At 38.3% G+C, this 21,405-nt stretch overlaps 1 protein-coding gene across 1 annotated transcript in view; it reads left to right on the top strand.

Annotated features, from left to right (window-relative positions):
- Window positions 1-21,405, top strand: part of AR (androgen receptor) — a 278,626-nt gene that overhangs the window by 212,881 nt on the left and 44,340 nt on the right. Inside the window, exon 3 of the mRNA XM_057496084.1 lies at window positions 12,705-12,821. Coding sequence (XP_057352067.1) covers window positions 12,705-12,821 — 117 coding nt within the window. The remainder of the gene's footprint in view (window positions 1-12,704; window positions 12,822-21,405) is intronic.

The raw sequence follows: 21,405 nt of genomic DNA on the forward strand, positions 1-21,405 counted from the left end.
TAGATATCTCCTTCCTCATTCCCATGGCAAGTCCAGGAACTGGTGGGATGAGTGCATCTACAGCTGTAGCAGTGCATGGATCTTTGTTGGGGTTTTTTGATGATCATATTCTGGCATGAGTCTTCCAGAGATTGCTGATGTTGGAAGTTCTTTTTCATATCGTATATTAGTTCACTTTCGGGGTAGCCCGATTAGGATTTGATCCTCTGTATAAACACAAACAGACCCTTTGCCTACACTTTTATATGCCCTTTATACTCTTGTGTAGAACTCATTGGAGGTTACCACACAGGAACTGCGCTTTTTTTTTTTGGTATCACTAATCTACACGTACGTGACGAATATTATGTTAACTAGGCTCTCCCCTATACCAGGTCCCCCCTATAAACCCCTTTACAGTCACTGTCCAAAAGCATAGCAAAATGTTGTAGAATCACTACTTGCCTTCTCTGTTTTGTACAGCCCTCCCTTTTCTCCTACCCCCCCATGCATGCTAATCTTAATAAGCCCCTACTTCTCCCCCCCCTTATCCCTCCCTAACCACCCATCCCCCCCAGTCCCTTTCCCTTTGGTACCTGTTAGTCCATTCTTGAGTTCTGTGATTCTGCTGCTGTTTTGTTCCTTCAGTTTTACCTTTGTTCTTATATTCCACAGATAAGTGAAATCATTTGGTATTTCTCTTTCTCTGCTTGGCTTGTTTCGCTGAGCATAATACCCTCCAGCTCCATCCATGTTGCTGCAAATGGTTGGATTTGCCCTTTTCTTATGGCTGAGTAGTATTCCATTGTGTATATGTACCACTTCTTCTTTATCCATTCATCTATCGATGGACATTTAGGTTGCTTCCAATTCTTGGCTATTGTAAATAGTGCTGCGATAAACATTGGGGTGCACTGATCTTTCTCATACTTGATTTCTGCATTCTTAGGGTAAATTCCTAGGAGTGCAATTCCTGGGTCAAATGGTAGGTCTGTTTTGAGCATTTTGATGTACCTAAATACTGCTTTCCACAATGGTTGAACTAACTTACATTCCCACAGGCAGTGTAGGAGAGTTCCCCTTTCTCCACAGCCTCGCCAACATTTGTTGTTGTTTGTCTTTTGGATGGCAGCCATCCTTACTGGTGTGAAGTGATACCTCATTGAAGTTTTAATTTGCACTTCTCTGATAATTAATGACGTGGAGCATCTTTTCATGTGTCTGTTGGCCGTCTGTATTTCTTTTTTGGAGAACTGTCTGTTCAGTTCCTCTGCCCATGTTTTAATTGGGTTATTTGTTTTTTGTTTGTTGAGGCATTTGAGCTCTTTATATATTCTGGACGTCAAGCCTTTATCGGATCTGTCATTTTCAAATATATTCTCCCATACTGTAGGGTTCCTTTTTGTTCTATTGTTGGTGTCTTTTGCTGTACAGAAGCTTTTCAGCATAATATAGTCCCACTTATTCATTTTTGCTGTTGTTTTCCTTGCCCGGGGAGATATGTTCAAGAAGAGGTCACTCATGTTTATGTCTAAAAGGTTTTTGCCTATGTTTTCTTCCAAGAGTTTAATGGTTTCATGACTTACATTCAGGTCTTTGATCCATTTTGAGTTTACTTTTGTATATGGGGTTAGACAATGGTCCAGTTTCATTCTCCTACATGTAGCTGTCCAGTTTTGCCAGCACCATCTGTTGAAGAGACTGTCATTTTGCCATTGTATGTCCATGGCTCCTTTATCAAATATTAATTGTCCATATATGTCTGGGTTAGTGTCTGGATTCTCTAGTCTGTTCCATTGGTCTGCGGCTCTGCTCTTGTGCCAGTACCAAATTGTCTTGGTTACTATGGCTTTATAGTAGAGCTTGAAGTTGGGGAGTGAGATCCCCCCTACTTTATTCTTCTTTCTCAGGATTGCTTTGGCTATTCGGGGTCTTTGGTGTTTCCATATGAATTTTTGAATTATTTGTTCCAGTTCATTGAAGAATGTTGCTGGTAGTTTCATAGGGATTGCATCAAATCTGTATATTGCTTTGGGCAGGATGGCCATTTTGACGATATAAATTCTTCCTAGCCACGAGCATGGGATGAGTTTCCATCTGTTAGTGTCCCCTTTAATTTCTCTTAAGAGTGACTAGTAGTTTTCAGAGTATAAGTCTTTCACTTCCTTGGTTAGGTTTATTCCTAGGTATTTTTTTTTTTGATGCAGTTGTGAATGGAGTTGTTTTCCTGAATTCTCTTTCTGTTGGTTCATTGTTAGTGTATAGGAAAGCCACAGATTTCTGTGTGTTGATTTTGTATCCTGAAACTTTGCTGTATTCCGATATCAGTTCTAGTAGTTTTGGGGTGGAGTCTTTAGCGTTTTTTATGTACAGTATCATGTCATCTGCAAATAGTGACAGTTTAACTTCTTCTTTACCAATCTGGATTCCTTGTATTTCTTTGTTTTGTCTGATTGCCGTGGCTAGGACCTCCAGTACTATGTTAAATAACAGTGGGGAGAGTGGGCATCCCTGTCTAGTTCCCGATCTCAGAGGAAATGCTTTCAGCTTCTCACTATTCAATATAATGTTGGCTGTGGGTTTATCATAGATGGCCTTTATTATGTTGAGGTACTTGCCCTCTATTCCCATTTTGCTGAGAGTTTTTATCATGAATGGATGTTGAACTTTGTCAAATGCTTTTTCAGCATCTATGGAGATGATCATGTGGTTTTTGTCTTTCTTTTTGTTGATGTGGTGGATGATGTTGATGGACTTTCGAATGTTGTAACATCCTTGCATCCCTGAGATGATTCCCACTTGGTCATGGTGTATGATCCTTTTGATGAATTTTTGAATTCGGTTTGCTAATATTTTGTTGAGTATTTTTGCATCTACGTTCATCAGGGATATTGGTCTGTAGTTTTCTTTTTTGGTGGGATCTTTGCCTGGTTTTGGTATTAGAGTGATGTTAGCTTCATAGAATGAGTTTGGGAGTATCCCCTCCTCCTCTATTTTTTGGAAAACTCTAAGGAGAATTGGTATTATGTCTTCCCTGTATGTCTGATAAAATTCCAATGTAAATCCATCTGGCCCGGGGGTTTTGTTCTTTGGTAGTTTTTTGATTACCGCTTCAATTTCGTTGCTGGTAATTGGTCTGTTTAGATTTTCTGTTTCTTTCCGGGTCAATCGTGGAAGGTTGTATTTTTCTAGGAAGTTGTCCATTTCTCCTAGGTTTCCCAGCTTGTTAGCATATAGGTTTTCTTAGTATTCTCTAATAATTCTTTGTATTTCTGTGGGGTCCGTCGTGATTTTTCCTTTCTCGTTTCTGATACTGTTGATTTGTGTTGACTCTCTTTTCTTCTTAATAAGTCTGGCTAGAGGCTTATCTATTTTTTTTATTTTCTCAAAGAACCAGCTCTTGGTTTCATTGATTTTTGCTATTGTTTTATTCTTCTCAATTTTATTTATTTCTTCTCTGATCTTTATTATATCCCTTCTTCTGCTGACCTTAGGCCTCATTTGTTCTTCTTTTTCCAATTTCAATAATTGTAACATTAGATCATTCATTTGGGATTGTTCTTCCTTTTTTAAATATGCTTGGATTGCTATATACTTTCCTTTTAAGACTGCTTTTGCTGCGTCCCACAGAAGTTGGGGCTTAATGTTGTTGTTGTCATTTGTTTCCATATATTGCTGGATCTCCATTTTGATTTGGTCATTGATCCATTGGTTATTTAGGAGCGTGTTGTTAAGCCACCATGTGTTTGTGAGCCTCTTTGCTCTCTTTTTACAGTTTATTTCTAGTTTTATGCCTTTGTGGTCTGAAAAGTTGGTTGGTAAGATTTCAATCTTTTGGAATTTTCTGAGGCTCTTTTTGTGGCCTAGTATGTGGTCTATTCTGGAGAATGTTCCATGTGCACTTGAGAAGAATGTATATCCTGTTGCTTTTGGATGTAGAGTTCTATAGATGTCTATTAGGTCCATCTGCTCTACTGTGTTGTTCAGTGCTTCCATGTCCTTACTTATTTTCTGCCCAGTGGATCTGTCCTTTGGGATGAGTGGTGTGTTGAAGTCTCCTAGAATGAGTGCATTGCAGTCTATTTCCCCCTTTAGTTCTGTTAGTATTTGTTTCACATATGCTGGTGCTCCTGTGTTGGGTGTATATATATTTAGAATGGTTATATCCTCTTGTTGGACTGAGCCCTTTATCATTATTTAGGGTCCTTCCTTATCTCTTGTTACTTTCTTTGTTTTGAAGTCTATTTTGTCTGATATTAGTACTTCAACCCCTGCTTTCTTCTCGCTGTTGTTTGCTTGAAATATGTTTTTCCATCCCTTGACTTTTAGTCTGTGCATGTCTTTGTGTTTGAGTTGAGTTTCTTGTAAGCAGCATATAGATGGATCTTGCTTTTTTATCCATTCTATTACTCTATGTCTTTTGATTGGTGCATTCAGCCCATTAACATTTGGGGTGACTTGAAATATATGTACTTATTGCCATTGTAGGCTTTAAATTCGTGGTTACCAAAGGTTCAAGGTTAGCCTCTTTATTATCTTACTGCCTAACTTAGCTCGCTTATTGAGCTGTTATATACACTGTCTGGAGATTCTTTTCTTCTCTCCCTTCTTATTCCTCCTCCTCGATTCTTCATATGTTGGATGTTTTGTGCTGTGCTCTTTCTAGGAGTGCTCCCATCTAGAGCAATCCCTGTAAGATGTTCTGTAGAGGTGGTTTGTGGGAAGCAAATTCCCTCAGCTTTTTTTTTCTGGGAATTGTTTAATCCCACCGTCATATTTGAATGATAGTCATGCTGGATACATTATCCTTGGTTCAAGGCCCTTCTGTTTCATTGTATTAAATATATCATGCCATTCTCTTCTGGCCTGTAGGGTTTCTGTCGAGAAGTCTGATGTTAGCCTGATGGGTTTTCCTTTATAGGTGACCTTTTTCTCTCTAGCTGCCTTTAAAACTCTTTCTTTGTCCTTGATCTTTGCCATTGTAATTATTATGTGTCTTGGTATTGTCCTCCTTGGATCCTTTCTGTTGAGGGTTCTGTGTATTTCCGTGGTCTGTTCGATTATTTCCTCCCCCAGTTTGGGGAAGTTTTCAGCAATTATTTCTTCTAAGATACTTTCCATCTCTTTTCCTCTCTCTTCTTCTTCTGTTACCCCTATAATAGGGATATTGTTCCTTTTGGATTGGTCACACAGTTCTCTTAACATTGTTTCATTCCTGGAGATCCTTTTATCTCTCTCTATGTCAGCTTCTATGCGTTCCTGTTCTCTGGTTTCAATTCCATCAATGGCCTCTTTCATCCTATCCATTCTGCTTATAAACCCTTCCAGAGTTTGTTTCATTTCTGCAATCTCCTTTCTGGCATCTGTGATCTCCCTCCGGACTTCATCCCATTTCTCTTGCGTATTTCTCTGCATCTCTGTCAGCATGTTTATGAGTCTTATTTTGAATTATTTGTCAGGAAGGCTGGTTAAGTCTGTCTCCTTCTCTGGTGTTGTCTCTGTGATCTTTGCCTGTAGCTTTGCCTTTTCATGGTGATAGGAATAGTTTGCAGAGCTGGGACGAGTGACGGCTGGAAGAACTTCCCTTCTTGTTGGTTTGTGGCCCTCCTCTCCTGGGAGAACAGCGACCTCTAGTGGCTTGTGCTGGGCAGCTGCACGCAGACAGCGTTTCTGCTTCCTGCCCAGCTGCTATGGAGTTTATCTCTGCTGTTGCTGTGGGTGTGGCCTGGTTCGGGCCTCTGCTCCAAAGTGGTGGAGTCGCGTTGGAGGAGGAGCGGCCTAGAGGGTATTTATCTCCGTAAGGGGCCTCCCTTCTCCCTGCAGCCCAGGGGTTAGGGTGCCCAGAGATCCCCGGATTCCCTACCTCTGGATTACGTGTCCCACCCTGCCCCTTTAAGACTTCCAAAAAGCACCCGCCAAAACAAAACAACGACCACAGAGAAGAAAAAAAAATTTAAATAAAAAAAAAATTTTTTTTTAATTAAATAAAAAAAGAAAAAAGTGGCCGCTCGTTTTTGTTTATTCTCTGGCGTCAGCCTCAGGCATCTGCTCACCAGTCTTGCTGCCCTGTTTCCCTAGTATTGGGGCCCCTATCCCTTTAAGACTTCCAGAAAGCACTCGCCCAAACAAAAGAGCAAAAAAAAAAAAAAAAATGGTCACGCGCTTTTCTCATGTCCTCCGGCACCTGGCCTTCAGTGCCCGCTCACTGTTCTTGCTGCCCTGTTTTCCTAGTATCCAGGGCCCTGCGCTCTGGCCCGGATGGCTGGGGCTAGGTGTTCAGCAGCCCTGGGCTCCGTCTCCCTCCCGCTCTGCCTATTCTTCTCCCACCGGGAGTTGGCGGGATGGGCGCTCAGCTCCCGCTCGGCCGCGGCTTGTATCTTACCCCCTTCATGAGGCGCTGGGTTCTCTCAGGTGCAGATGTGGTCTGGATATTGTCCTGTGTCCTCTGGTCTTTATTCTAGGAAGGGTTGTCTTTGTTATATTTTTCATAGATATATGTGGTTTTGGGAGGAGATTTCCGCTGCTCTACTCACACCGCCATCTTCCGCCCCCGTCTAATGTTTCATTTTTTTAAAAAGGCTTACTGCAAAAAAAAAAAACTTGAATAGATGTGCTCCAAAGTCTTAAGTATTAAAATGTTATTTGATAACTTCATTTTTGCTGTTGTTTTAACAAAACAGTACATTGTAAACATCCTTCCAAATTAAAAAAAAAGGCATTGTACAGCACGTGAATATGGACTAATTTAATCATTCCCTTAATGTTGGACTTTCAAATCTTTCCAATATTACCCATTTAAATAATGCTATATTGAACTTTTTCATGCTTTACTGATTATTTTCTTACGAAACATTTGAAGAAGGAGAATTACTGGATAAAATTTATACATATTTAATTTTTTAGATATATTGAAAAATTGCTTTCTAAATAGTCTATACTCCCACCAGCAATACCTCTTTGCTGATATTTAGTGTTTAATCTTTGCCAATCTGACTTTTAAGAATGATGTCTTCATTTGTATTTCTATAATTTCTGGTGAAATTGAATAGTTCATGTATTTACTGATCATTTGTATTTCTTCTTTTAATTGCCTATTCATGACTGTTGGTCATTTTTCTATTGTACTGTTCATTTATACATATGAAGGAAATTGACCCCTGATTTTATATACTTTGTGCCAATGTGTTTTTCTTTGTTTGTGGTTGTACTTAAATTTTATTATTGCATTTATTTCACATAAGAAAGTTTATATGTTTTCTAGTCAAGTCTATCAAAATGTTCACTGATGTTTTCTTGTCACGCTTTGAAAAGTCCTTTTCTACCTTCAATTTTTCAAAATTTGTGTCTATATTTTCTAACAATATTTCAATGTCTTCCTTCTGTTTTTGTGTTTTCCCTGACATCACTAATCCATGTGGAATTTGTTTTGATTTCAACTAGTAATTTAACTTTATTCTCTTTTCTAAATGATTAAGCAGTTGCTCTGACACCATTTAGAGAATAATTCATCCTTTCTTCACTGATTTAGAATGAGGTATTACACATACAGAGTTTGTTTTTGGCTTTTCTGGTCTCCTCTGCTGATCAGTTTTTACTAGAATTAATACCAAACTGTAATTATTATGGCATTATGATACTTTAAATGTCTGGTGTGAATAGTCTCATTACTCTTTTTCAAAATATCTTGGCAATAGCAATATCATACATTTTATTCATTCAGATAAATCTTGGGATTATATTGTCAGGATTTTTTTGGGTTGTTTTAAATTTATGAATTTCATTAGGGAGAAAGTGACATTCTTGCAGTATTGCATGATTCCATCCAGCAACATTGTATACCTTTCCATTTAATCTAGGTCTTCACTTACATACCTTAAAGTGTTTTAGTCTTCTTCATATAGGTCCTGCATTAATCCTCTATTTGTAAAGTATGAAAGGTCCTTTATTCTTCATAACAAAGATAATGTGATGCCATAGATTGTCAGTAACTCCCCTGCCTTCCTGCTCTACTCCAAATAGGAGTTTTCAGAATGAACAAATTGAAAGAAGCCTAATCAGACATTAACTTTAACTCATACTTCATGAAGACACAAATGGGCCTGACAGAAAACAATAGAAATGGGAGATCTGTAGAGGAAATACCTGTAGGCAGTCTTATGACTTCTGTTCCTTCCAGAGTTTCAGTCATACTTAAGAATGATGATGGAAAAACAAGACCATGAAGAAAGATGCAGAACATCAGGCAGTCAAAGATTTCAATCAAGAGGACTGTGTGCCAGCACATTATATGACATCCATAGTAGTCAAGCATTTGAGGCTTTTCTAATGAGAGAGTTATCACGGATTTAAAGGTATAATCTGTTTGCAGTTCTAGAGTGTGGATTTACCTTCTTCAATATGAGACAGGATTGTTTTTTCTCAGAGATTTCACAATGACATTTTTTGTGAAACAGATTATAGGTTGTTAATATGATTTTGCTGTTGGAGGTCAACAGTGTCAAAAAGCTAGGTGCAAATTTTGCAGAATCTGAGAAGGAAGAGATGGATAGGACTTTGTGTTCTCTGTGTTAATTATTCAGTCACCTAGGCTACAACATGGAAATAGAGGACCTTCTAGGACCACCTTGGAGCAGACCCAGATTCCACTTATACACTTTTTCTTTCAACTGAATACTGAGAAGGCATCCACAAGACCATATACTTACTAGACAATGAACAAAGTTACCTAACACTCTCAGAGTACTCTGTCTTGAGACTGTACCCACCCACACCATATTTCCATTGGATTTAGTTGCCAGATTTTGCTCTGGCTGTATCATCAACTTTCTGTGGCTTGGGGCATATGTTTCAGTACTTTGTGTCCATTTCTATAACTGAGGAGTCAGGCATCACATTGGGGCATCGGGAGGCTTTTAAGGTCCTTTAAAACCCAAAGATTACATAGTTCTAATTAGACCCAATGGTCAGAGCTACAAGGAAACAGATACTGAGTTTCCTGGAGGGAAGAGCACTATAACAGAGTCCAGAAATGGAATGGGCTGCAATTCAAGAAAGGGTAGGACAACCACTTTGCAGGGAGGGAACAGGAAGGATTTAAACTTTATTTGAAGGAGTGGGTATGGTGTGACTATTAAACAGTGTTAATTTAAATAGTATTTAAACATCTTTCCAATCTGTGAGATTCATAGTGGTATGAACTGTGATTTGGAGCAAACCAGCAGTATGATGCCAGGCAAGTCAATTTCATCTTAATGAGCATTGTTTTCTTCAGCTATATAGTGAAGTATATAATAATCCTTTTTATAGTTACTTTGTACCAGATTGTTATTAAGCTTTGTAAGCTAATCAGATGAGAGGGATTTTTTATTTTATGTTACATTTCATATCATGTTCTAATTTATTAGTAATTGATTATACATAATGCTATATACTTAATTTACATAAATTGTGTAATATATGTTATTATATATTATATTTTGTTTTAATTTATTGTTATTATTAACAACCCTGATAACTTCAGACATATTTGAGAAGTAGAATAAATAGGAAAGAAGTAATAGCAACCCAGTGATTGTACATTGACTCTGCCATCGTTTAGGGAAATTGATAACTCATGTGGGAAAAGTGAATTAGAAGCAAGCTTGAGAGGTTGTTTGTTCCATCCCCTATCTCTGTTCCTGTCCAAACTGTACAGATGAGTCAGTCTTATTTTTAAGGGATTCCTTCCAAATCTATCTTTGGAAACCTCAACCATTTCTGTCACTATTCAGTATCATTTTAAAATTTTCAAGTCATTATTCTGCTTCAAAAATACATGTGTCATATGTGTCTATTTATATGTTTTAGTGTGCATTCACATATACATGAATACACATGTGTATAAGCATGTTATTTATGCATATGTTGCATATGGCTTGCAATAACAGTACCTCTCTAACACTATATTAAGTGGCTTGAGTTTTTTTTTTGTTTTTTTTTTTACAGGCTTTTATTTAGAAATAAAGTGAAAGGAAAGAGCTCCCAGCTCATGCCAGGAGGGGACAAGAGGGCCCTAAGTGGCTTGAGTTTTGAAGGGCTTTAGAAAACAAAAAATAAAAGAGACCAAATAACTCCAGATAAAGAGACAATTTTATAGTAAGTTACTCCCCTAAAAGGAGAGCCCAGAGGGACAATAGATCATTATTCTGGTTAATTTTTTGCTTACTGATTATACTTTTGCCTTTTATATGAAAGACTGAAAATACATTAAGAATGAAATGCAGATATTCTGCAAGACTCTTAGACCTGGAAAAGATTTTAATGAATTTCCAGTTCAACCTATTTCGTGTTTCCAATGCGGACCAGAGAGGGAAAAGTACTTGTCCAACGTCATATAGTAAGTTAGTGATGACTGAACAAGGATTCAAATTTTGTGACTTCCATCTCCATACTTCCTCTGTCACCTGGGACCTGAACATTTTTGTTCAGCAGGGATTTCCTCTGTAACCTCAATATCTAGTACAGCCTGGCCCAAACTAGATAACTCAGTAAATATTAAATTAATATGCAAAAACATTGGTTATACCGAGCTTTCACCTATTCCTAGGTAAATTGTGAAGGATACTTGTGTTTTAGTTCACCTTGTTTTAGGCCAAGAAACACTCTGGGACAAAGTATAAACTACAGCTAGGGAAGTGATCTGAGTTCCAAATTGAAAAAAACAATTTTCATACTTTTCCACTGTAATCTCCCTCATTCACAGGGTGATCCTCTCTCAGAAGTGAAATCTAGAACTCCTCTGAGAGCCCTATTCTACTGCCTATGCAACCATTCCTTGGTAAGTGGGGGTCCAAGAGCTAGTATTTTCCTGTGGAAGAAGATATTTCTCAAAGTCAAGTACTTCTAACTTGAACTTGTTTTACTAATCAAAGTGACAAACTAGTTTTGAGGATTGCAGCAGCACCAATATTATGGGGGTGTCCCCTTTCTAGAATGCCTATTAGCACTGGAAATGAACCCATTGGAATTAGATCCAGGGCCTTGCCTTCTAGGAGTTGACACCCAGTGACTGAATGGCACCCTCCTTTCTGTGCACTTACTACAGTCCTCAGTTTGTAGTGGAAAAACTATTAGCAAATTATGTGTTCTGTTCACACAAATAAAATCCTTGGGTATGGTAGAAAAGTACTGGCCTAGAGGTCTTAGTTTTCTCATATGTTAAGTGAAAATGTCAATAGTACTTACCCCAAAGCACTGCAGTCATTTAAATAGCATATGTAAACCCCCTAACACAGGCCTGGTCCATGGTAGGTGCCTATTAAATGGTAGTCTTCTTCAGAGGCCTCCAGTGTTCTTTATGCAAGTCACCTTCCCAGAATTCATCCTTGGAATGAAAGGGTTATACTGGGGTGACTTTTACCAGTTTCTTCAAGCCCAGCATTTTGGGTCCTTTGACATGGAAAGAGGAAGAGACCTGGTTACTACCGGGTCTCCTATATAAAATAACATACTATAATAGATGTGTTTTCTGTGCCTGATCTGTATATTTTCAGCTGAAGAGAGAAAAGCTAAGCTGTAGCTAAATTGACATGCTTTTTTCCTGCTATCAAATAGTGATTGCTCTTCCATTTTTCTTCCTTTTTTCTACCTCAAACATTCCTCTTCTGCCAAAAGAAACCTTCCTAAAATCCCAGTCTATCCCATAAACCATAGCACACAGCAGTAAATGAGAGAAAAAACACCAGGGACTTGGAGAAAGAAAGGGATAGAATGAAGGGATGCAAAAAGATCAGGCTTGGGTGGGGCCAAGAGCATGAGAAATTCTTCATGTTTCAGAGCAGTAGGGAATATATCTCTGTCTATTTCTGATGGTGACTGTGTGTGCCTGTGGATCCCTCTGTTCCTCTTATGTATTCATTCATTCAGTGTTCACTGAGGACCTCCTGTGTGCCAAGCCTATTCTAGGAGCAAGGGGTAAAAGTATTAAGTAAAATAGTGTTTTGGGGTGGACCTCCATGTCTTTACTTGAGCAGTTGTGATCTTGAGGATCTCTGGGTTTAAGTGTGCACATGTGTGTATTGATGTGTATATGTTTCTGTGTATCTGTGACAATGCCAGGCAGGTATGACATAAGTTATTTTTCCATCTTTTTGTATAAAAGAAGACTTCCTTTCACTTGCTATGATTCATTTCAGAGAATGAGCTTGATTTTTATTACCTACAGGATTGAGGTTCTGATAGCAACTTAAAAACAATTAGAAATCCCATGGAGTTCTCTTTTATAAAGGTTTTACTTGTATTTGTATTATGAAAAGTGAGCATCTTACTAGCTTGAATATGATGCTATGCATGATTATAGGAGTCAGGAGGAGGAAACGTTGCCTGAACCCAAGTTTCTGCTGTGCCATGCTAAGGAGTGGAAATTTCTGCCACTGATCATTTTCTCATGAGCATTCTTGGCTTTTAGTAAAAGCAGAGCATCTTATATTAAAAATCAGTGAGTAATCCTAATAAAGGAGGTATCAGCAGGACTGAATGGTTCAGCCTTTTGAAAACCAAACAATATAGCAACAAATTAATCCCAGTTTAATAGATTCTGTGTGATCAAATTATTTGGGGCCATTCTCTGTCCACTTCTCTCATCTGTCAGGATATATCTTTATGCCCTCTCTGTGTAGAAATACTCAAAGAAAGAGATTCTGGAAACACATTAACAGGGCTGTCTACTCTTATATTTGTTCTCCCAGGGAAACAGAAGTACCTATGTGCCAGCAGAAATGATTGCACCATCGATAAATTCCGAAGGAAAAATTGTCCATCTTGTCGCTTGAGGAAGTGCTATGAAGCAGGGATGACACTGGGAGGTATGATACTTTTGTTCTTCCTTCTTCTCCCTTTCCCTCCCTCATTCTATTATTTTCTCTTTAAACCAGATTTTCCTCTTTGATGCTTCCAAGGTAGCCCGCCATGCTATAGATACAGGCTGACCCCTTCATATCTGAAGTGGCCATCAGCCAGCTTGTGCCTTTCTTTATTCTTAACCATGCCACACCCCACTCTGGGTCCCAGCATAGGAGCAGGAGGTGTGAAGCAGGGATCAGGCCCCATCAGAGGGTTAGTGAGAGTGGACATGATGAAGGGTTCCTCAGGAGACATAATGGTACTGGACTTATGTTGTTTAATGGAGACTAGGATGAGAGAAACTAAGAAATCCAGAACAGTCACAGGTGCAGGATGACCCAGGCACAGGCTGGCCCTGAAAAACCAGGAATATGCCTTGGTTAACTGCTGTCTATGTTGTAGGGCTGGCCACCTGAATGAGAAGCTGCTGCTCTTTGGAGCCTATGACTAGGCTGCCAAGAAAAGCCAATTTCCTATTTCCACATTTCCCAGGGATGAACAGGGCTTTAATCATTTCCTTTTCTTTGCAAATCTGTTGATCATTTCCAAAAGTGTTTTTTTCAATAGCACAGTAGCTTGACAGAAGATACAGCTCTTTCAAGGGTGACCTCCCATCATAAGCCTCTCTGTCCCCTGGTCTGTCTATCATGAGCGCTGTCACCATTCCAGAAAGGCTTGGCTGACAATTGCATTTTCCCCTTACAAATTCTCCATTTCTTCATTTTTACATCTGATCAGTACCAGGGTCCTCCCTGCTGCTTCCAAAAACATGCACCTTTCATGAGAAAAGCAAGCTCATTAGTGTACTTTGATTTGGAAATAGAACTTGAAGAAAGGCAAGCATATTTTTAAATGCCTGCAACTGAAATCACACCTGATTACTCATTATCAGCCTGGAAAACCCAACTGCCTAGAATCCTGCCCTTTCCCCTCCTCCATGCAAGGCTAATTTAGAGCACTTGTCCATCTCTTGCTTTCTGTGAAGTGCTCAATACCTTGTTTGCCTATGTGCATATTTACAGAACCAACTTGTTTTCTAACCATGTGCAGGTTTTCATGTGCATAACTGTATGTTCCCCTCCTCACAGGCCAGTAATATCTTTAAACAGACTAAAGTACTGCAAATGAATTGACCCAGGCTCAATTTGAGACAGTTTCTACAGAAACATCTCAAGTAGTGTCTAGTACTCTCAGATATCACAAGGCAGATGTTCTGTGAGTGATTTTCCAGGCAGCCACAGCGAATGAGACTCAGCTATCTGAGAAAAAACAACCTTGTTCTTGTTCGCTTGGCTAACTCCAGAGCAATCCTATAATTGTGGTGTACAGTAGAAAGGACAAAGTAGAAGTGGAGTGGAGGAATACAGAAGGAAAGCCAGGAAAAGTGACAAAGGGATTGACAAGAGGGCTTTTCTCCATATGAATGTTGCGACCCCATGGTGAGGGTTCTGATTCACTCAACTCTCAATTTTCAGCCCTCTGTGAATTATTATGTGTAAGAGATGGGGGCTTCCAGGTAGAAAATTACTTGGTTTTCCATCTGCTGATATGAACTGCAAGCCCACTTAGACACAGGTTAAGTTTAATGGTAACAAAAGTTCTCATAACATTTGGTTCCAAACCTTAAAATAAGTTTAATGTCTCAGCCAACATCATCTAGTATAAAGTAATCTGTGACATGATTGCAGTGAACCCTGTTTGAGAAGGAGTCTGTTTATAACAGATAATATCACTACCCCAGACAGCAATCAGTAATAAACCTGTAAATCAGTTTCTTAGAGAATGGTACAGTAAGTTTTGAATTGACTTATTTGATAGAGTGCTCCAATTTGAATGGTCTTGACCAACACAAGAACTGCTATGGCTAGCTTTCATTTCAGTTCCATTTCTATGAATTTTACTGAGGCACCATGCTGGGCAATAGAGCTCAGGCTGGCAAACTTCAAGAAATGTCCACAAGATACAAGGATTCTTGATGTCCTGTAAATGGCCTTGCCTTTGGAATCAGGCTGACCTAGGTTAAGGGCCCTGTTTCATTATTTACTGTACCCTATCTAAGCTTCAATTTCTTCATCTATAATTTAGAGATACCACTCTCATGGAACTATAATTGAGACCAAATGACATGTTGAATGTGAACATCCTTGGTAAATGACAAAAGACTAGACAATTGTGAAGGCTTTTTATGACAGTGAGGTCACTAGTGATTTAACTGGTAAACTGTCCACAGCATTTCCCAGTTGGCTTTTACCTTAAGTTACTTAGCATGCCCTATAATAAATAACAGCTCCACAAAGCAGAGCATCACCAGAAATCACTCTTGATCACCTCAAGGCAAAAGTACCATCAAGATCCTCTTTAAAAGCTAATTCTAGTAGTTAAGGGGATTATATATTATGTTCAAGTACCATGTCAGTAAAATCCCAAGTGTTTACCTTAGATACTATCATTCAAAAAAAAAACCTTTCCATTTTGTGAAACCTATCTCCACATTCCCTACTTCCCTGCTGCAAACCCTTCCCAAGTTTACTGTTAACTCACAAATTCAGTGTACACTACCCTTCTACTCAAACCATGGGAAAAAAAGAAAACATCAATATAGAGTAGTCCTTCTGAATACTTTAGCAAAAGACTTCCCTTTTCATAAGATTGTGGTTTAGAACAGACATCTTGGTTACCTTGAAGGAGAATTCATATAATTTTATTTTATTCTTCCCATCACTCATGTAGTCTAAAATGGCACCTAGGAACATGGCCTTGGGAAAATCCCTTCCCCACTCTGAGGCTCATTTTCCCTTTAAAAAAACCTGGGATAATGTGCTTTACTAAGGACCTTTCTGGTACTACCATTTTGTGATTCTATGTCTAAAATCACAGAGAAAGGGTTGTAAATTTATCAGCCCCTTATCACTACTTTAAGTTACACCTAAATATATTACATGTCTAAAAATAGAGTGGATCGGTAGATTATTGAAGGAGTAGAGGAGAAAATGACAGTCTTTTGTATTTAAAAGACACTGGCAGTCTGTAACTGATGGCTGCTTGGTCTTGAGGCCTCAAGAACTCTAATCCAGCTTTCTTTGTAGTGTTCCATCTACTCCTTGGTGATGGGATCTCCTTAACTCAGAAGTACTTAAAACGTATCGCCTTTTTCTTCCTGCTTCTAAGCCTACCTACCGATTGTTTCTTTTCTTAGCAGCCTCTGGTGTTTCTGAGAGGATTCTGTATGTGGTTGGATTCTCAGGATAGCTCCCTTAAAGGCTACCTCCATGCTTTCAACTGTCCATCCATAACAAGCGCAGTCTTTTCTTTGTATTGTGGTCTATTTTTGAAAAAACCACATATTGCTAGTTGCTTCAATAATTTAAACCCTTTGCCTACTTTTCATTTAAGAAAATACTTATGAATATAACTGTCCAGAAAAATACCTTCCCTCTGGTGAATTAGCTGTGGCTTTTTCACAGCCCATAATTAGAATAAATGCACATGCACAACCATCTCTCGCTTTTCTCTGCACTTCCCAAGGATACTCTCAGTTTCCAAGATGTAATGAGAAAGAAAGAATGGCCCTTACCATCTTCTTGACAATTCTCTCCTTCTCACTTTCCCTCCTATTCTTCCCCAAACATTATTTCTTTTGTATTTTGCAACTCTTGAGTTCTCAGCTTTTAATAAATGGTATTGGCTTCTGCTGATTGGACCATGGAAGTTGGTAGGCCTCTCAGGGATTTCAAGTAGTAGCCAAAATCCAGAAGAGGAGACAAAACATGAATGAAACCCAGAGCATGTGAGAAACTGAGGTATACAGCGTATTCTTCAGAGGTTACTCTAGCATATTTGAGAAGTCTCTTTCCTATTAAGAGACCAAATTCCACATCTGAGACTCAAAACTATTAATCTGAAAGTTTTAACAACCTCCATGATTCTCTATTTGAGAGCTTGGCTCAGGGAGCCCCAAGCTGTGGTCTGATATCATCTTGGACACTTTGAGCATTCTTGCGGTTTCCAGTATTGAGGACAGTCTTTTTTTTTCTTTTTGTAAGATGTGTTTGCTTTCTGTTGCCGTTATAACAAATGGCCACGAATTCAAAGGCTTAAAACAACACAAATGTATTATCTTACACTTTTATAGGTTAAAAGTCCTCTAGCAGTCTCACTGGGCTAAAGTCAAGGTGTTAGCAAGGTCCCATTTCCTTCTCGAGGCTCTAGAAGAGAATATGTTCTGTCTTTTCTGGCTTCTGGAGACCACCCGCATGCCTTGGCTTGTGGCCCCATTCCTCCATCTTCAAAGCCAGCAACACTGCATCTTTCCAGACATTCTTCCATTTTTATGTCTCCCACTCTCTCTGAACTGAGTTAGGGAAGATTCTCTGATTTCAGGGCCCATGAGCTTAGTTTGTGCCTGATAATGCAGGGTAATCTCCCAATGTCTGCACTTCAACCACATTTGAAGTGATACACTCACAGATTATGGGGGTTAGGATGTGGGCATCCTTGGAAGCCATTTTTCTTATGAACAGTGAGTATAGTACAGATTTGCACATTTAATAAATCTCATCACACAGGATCACTTTGTGTTCGTGACATGCCTAGTCCTGACAAAATCTGGTGGTTCAAGAGGAAATAGCAAACAGAATTCCTTTTCTTAAAGAAAACTTCCAAAGTAGAATAAGCTTTAAGCCACAGATATCTGGATCCACCCTAAGCAACCTAAAAAAATAGGATCTCTCTCTCTGCTAGTAAAAGTTTGATGAAGAGACTGCAAGTTTTAAAGCTAACCAGTGAATGACATTCACAAAGATTTTAGCCCTGAATTTTCTCTTGTTTCAAGTTAAGACCATTCTTCTCCAATAAACATTTTTCAGAAGTACAAACAATACAGAATTGCATAAATGTTTTTTCTTCTAGTTTATAATAATGACAATTTCAATAATAAGTCTTACAAGTTAAACATAGTCAAATTCCTTATGATGTAGACAAAAGAATTATTATTTATCTGAAGGTGAAAATGTGGAATAAAAAATTTTTAGATATTAATTTAATTTTACTAGCTTCATTAACATTTACCTTACATTTTAAAGCTCTGAATTATCCTAATATATAAAAAATAATAATAAACATAAAAATGGATATTAGCTGTGTTGAGAAATGAGATGATTATGAAGTGTGATTTCCTCTGATGAAAAACACTGTTTAATTCTAAGCTCATTCTTTACTGATGATCATGACTGGACTGTGATTTAATGATGGTAGCTAATAATGATTTTGCTCTTTCAATAATTTTGTCTGTTTTTTTAATTTTGGTATCATTCATATACAATTACATGACCAATATGGTGGTCCCCATATCAAGTCCCCACCACATACCCCATCACAGTCACTGTCCATCAGTGTAGTAAGATGCTATAGAGTCACTATTTGTCTTCTCTGTGCTATACTCCTTTCCCTGTGGCTCCTTAATTTATATGTGCTAATTGTTCCCTTATTCCCCTTATCCCTCCCTGCACACCCACCTTTCCAGTGCCTTTCCCTTTGGTAAATGTTAGTCCATTCTTGGGTTCTGTGATTCTGCTGCTGTTTTGTTCCTTCAGTTTTTCCTTTATGCTTATACTCCAAGGATGAGTGAAATCCTTTGGTACTTGTCTTTCTCCACCTGGCTTATTTTACTGAGCATAATACCCTCTAGCTCCATCCATGTTGGTGCAAATGGTAAGATCTGTTTACTTCTTATGGCTGAATAATATCCCATTGTGTATATGTACCACATCTTCTTTATCCATTCATTTACTGATGGACACTTAGGATGCCTCCATTTCTTGGCTACTGTAAATAGTGCTGAGATAAACATAGGGGTGCATCTGTCTTTTTGAAACTGGGATGCTGCATTCTTAGGGTAAATTCCTAGGAGTGGAATTCCTGGGTCAAATGGTATTTGTATTTTGAGCTTTTTGAGGAACCTCCATACTGCTTTCCACAATGGTTGAACTAATTTACATTCCTACCAACAGTGTAGGAGGGTTCCCCTTTCTTCACATCCTCATCAACATTTGTTGTTGTTTGTCTTTTGGATGGTGGCCATCCTAACTGGTGTGAGGTGATATCTCATTGTGATTTTAATTTGCATTTCTCTGATGATTAGTGATGTGGAGCATCTATTCACATGCCTGTTGGCCATCTGAATTTCTTCATTGGAGAAGAGTCTGTTCACATACTCCAACCATTTTTTAATTGGATTATTTGCTTTTTGTTTGTTGAGGTGCATGAGCTCTTTGTATATTTTGGATGTCAACCCCTTATCGGATATGTCATTTATGAATATATTCTCCCATACTGTAGGATGCCTTTTTGTTCTGCTAATGGTGTCCTTTGCTGCTTTTTAGTTTGATATAGTCCCACTTGTTCGTTTTTGCTTTTGCTTCCCTTGCCCAGGGAGATACATTCATGAAGAAGTTGCTCATGTTTATATTCAAGAGAGTTTTGCCTATATTTTCTTCTAAGACGTTTATGGTTTCATGACTTACATTCAGGTCTTTGATCCATTTCAAATTTACTTTTGTGTATGGAGTTAGACAATGATGCAGTTTCATTGTCTTACATGTAACTGTCCAGTTTTGCCAACAACTGTTGAAGAGGCTGTCATTTCCCCATTGTATGTTCATGGCTCCTTTATTGTATATTAATTAACCATATATGTTTGGTTTATTGTCTGGAATCTCTGTTCTGTTCCACTGGTCTGTAGGTCTCTTCTTGTGCCAGTACCAAATTGTCTTGATTACTGTGGCTTTGTAGTAGAGCTTGAAGTTTGGGAGCGAGATCTCCACCCATTATATTCTTCATTCTTAGGATTCCTTTGGCTATTCGGGTCTTTGGTGGTCCCGTATGAATTTTTGAACTATTTGTTCCAGTTCGTTGGAGAATGCTGTTGGGAATTTGATAGGGATTGCATTTAATCTATAGCTTGCTTTGGGCAGGATGGAAATTTTGAAGATACTAATTATTCTGTACAAGAGCATGGGTTGAGTTTCCATTTGTTAGTGTCCTCTTTAGTTTCTCTTAAGAGTGTCTTGTAGTTTTCGGCATAGGTCTTTCACTTCCTTAGTTAGGTTTATTCCTAGGTATTTTATTCTTTTTGATGCAATTGTGAATGGAACTGTTTTCCTGATTTGTCTTTCTATTAGTTCATTGTTAGTGTACAGGAAAGCCACAGATTTCTGTGTATTAATTTTGTATCCTGCAACTTTGCTGAATTCCAATATTAATTCTACTAGTTTTAGAGTGGAGTCTTTAGGGTTTTTTACATGCAATATCATGTCATCTGCAAATAGTGACAGTTTGACTTCTTCCTTACCAATCTGGATTCCTTGTATTTCTTTGTTTTGTCTGATAGCTGTGGCTAGGACCTCCAGTACTATGTTGAATAACAGTGGGGAGAGTGGGCATCCCTGTCTTGTTCCCGATCTTAGAGGAGAAGCTTTCAGCTTATCGCTCTTCAGTATGATGTTGGCTGTGGGTTTATCATATATGGCCTTTATTATGTTGAGGTACTTGCCCTCTATACCCATTTTGTTGAGAGTGTTTATCATGAATGGATGTTGAATTTTGTCGATGTTGATTTTGCTCTTGGGTAGTTTTTTGATTACCTCTTCAGTTTAGTTGCTGGTAATTGATCTGTTTAGATTTTCTGTTTCTTCCTTGGTCAGTCTTGGGAGGATGTATTTTTCTAGAAAGTTTTCCATTTCCTCTAGGTTTTCCAGCTTGTTAGTGTATAGGTTTTCATAGTATTCTCTAATAATTCTTTGTTTTTCTGTCGGGTCCGTCTTGATTTATCCTTTCTCGTTTCTGATTCTGTTGATGTGTGTTGATTCTCTTTTCCTATTAATAAGTCTGGCTAGATGCTTACCTATTTTGTTTATTTTCACAAAGAACCAGCTCTCAGTTTCATTGATTTTTTCTATTGTTTTATTCTTCTAAATTTTATTTATTTATTCTCTCACCTTTATTATGTCCCTCCTGCTGCTGACTTTAGGCCGCATTTGTTCTTCTTTTTCCAATTCCAATAATTGTGACTTTAGACTATTAATTTGGGATTGTTCTTCCTTCTTTAAATATGCCTGGATTGCTATATACTTTCCTCTGAAAACTGCTTTTGCTGCATCCCACAGAAGGCTTTGTGTTGTTGTTGTCTTTTTTTCATATATTGCTTGATCTCTATTTTAATTTGGTCAGTGATCCACTGATTATTGAGGAGCATGTTGTTAAGCCTCCATGTTTCTGTGAGCCTTTTTGCTTTCTTTGTACAATTTATTTCTAGTTTTATACCTTTGTGATCTGAGAAGTTGGTTGGTAGAATTTCAATTTTGAATTTACTGAGGCTCTTTATATGTTAGATGTTTTATTTTGTGCTCTTTTGTGTTTCCTTTGACTGCTTTTGTGGGTAGTTGATTTTATTTTTGCCTTTAGTTAGTATTTGGTTGGTCTGCTTTCTTTGCTGTGATTTTGTTTTCTCTAGTGACATCTATTTAGCCTTACAAGTGCTTCCATCTAGAG

Source organism: Manis pentadactyla, chromosome X (assembly GCF_030020395.1).
Source record: "Manis pentadactyla isolate mManPen7 chromosome X, mManPen7.hap1, whole genome shotgun sequence".
Taxonomy (NCBI): Eukaryota; Metazoa; Chordata; class Mammalia; order Pholidota; family Manidae; genus Manis; species Manis pentadactyla.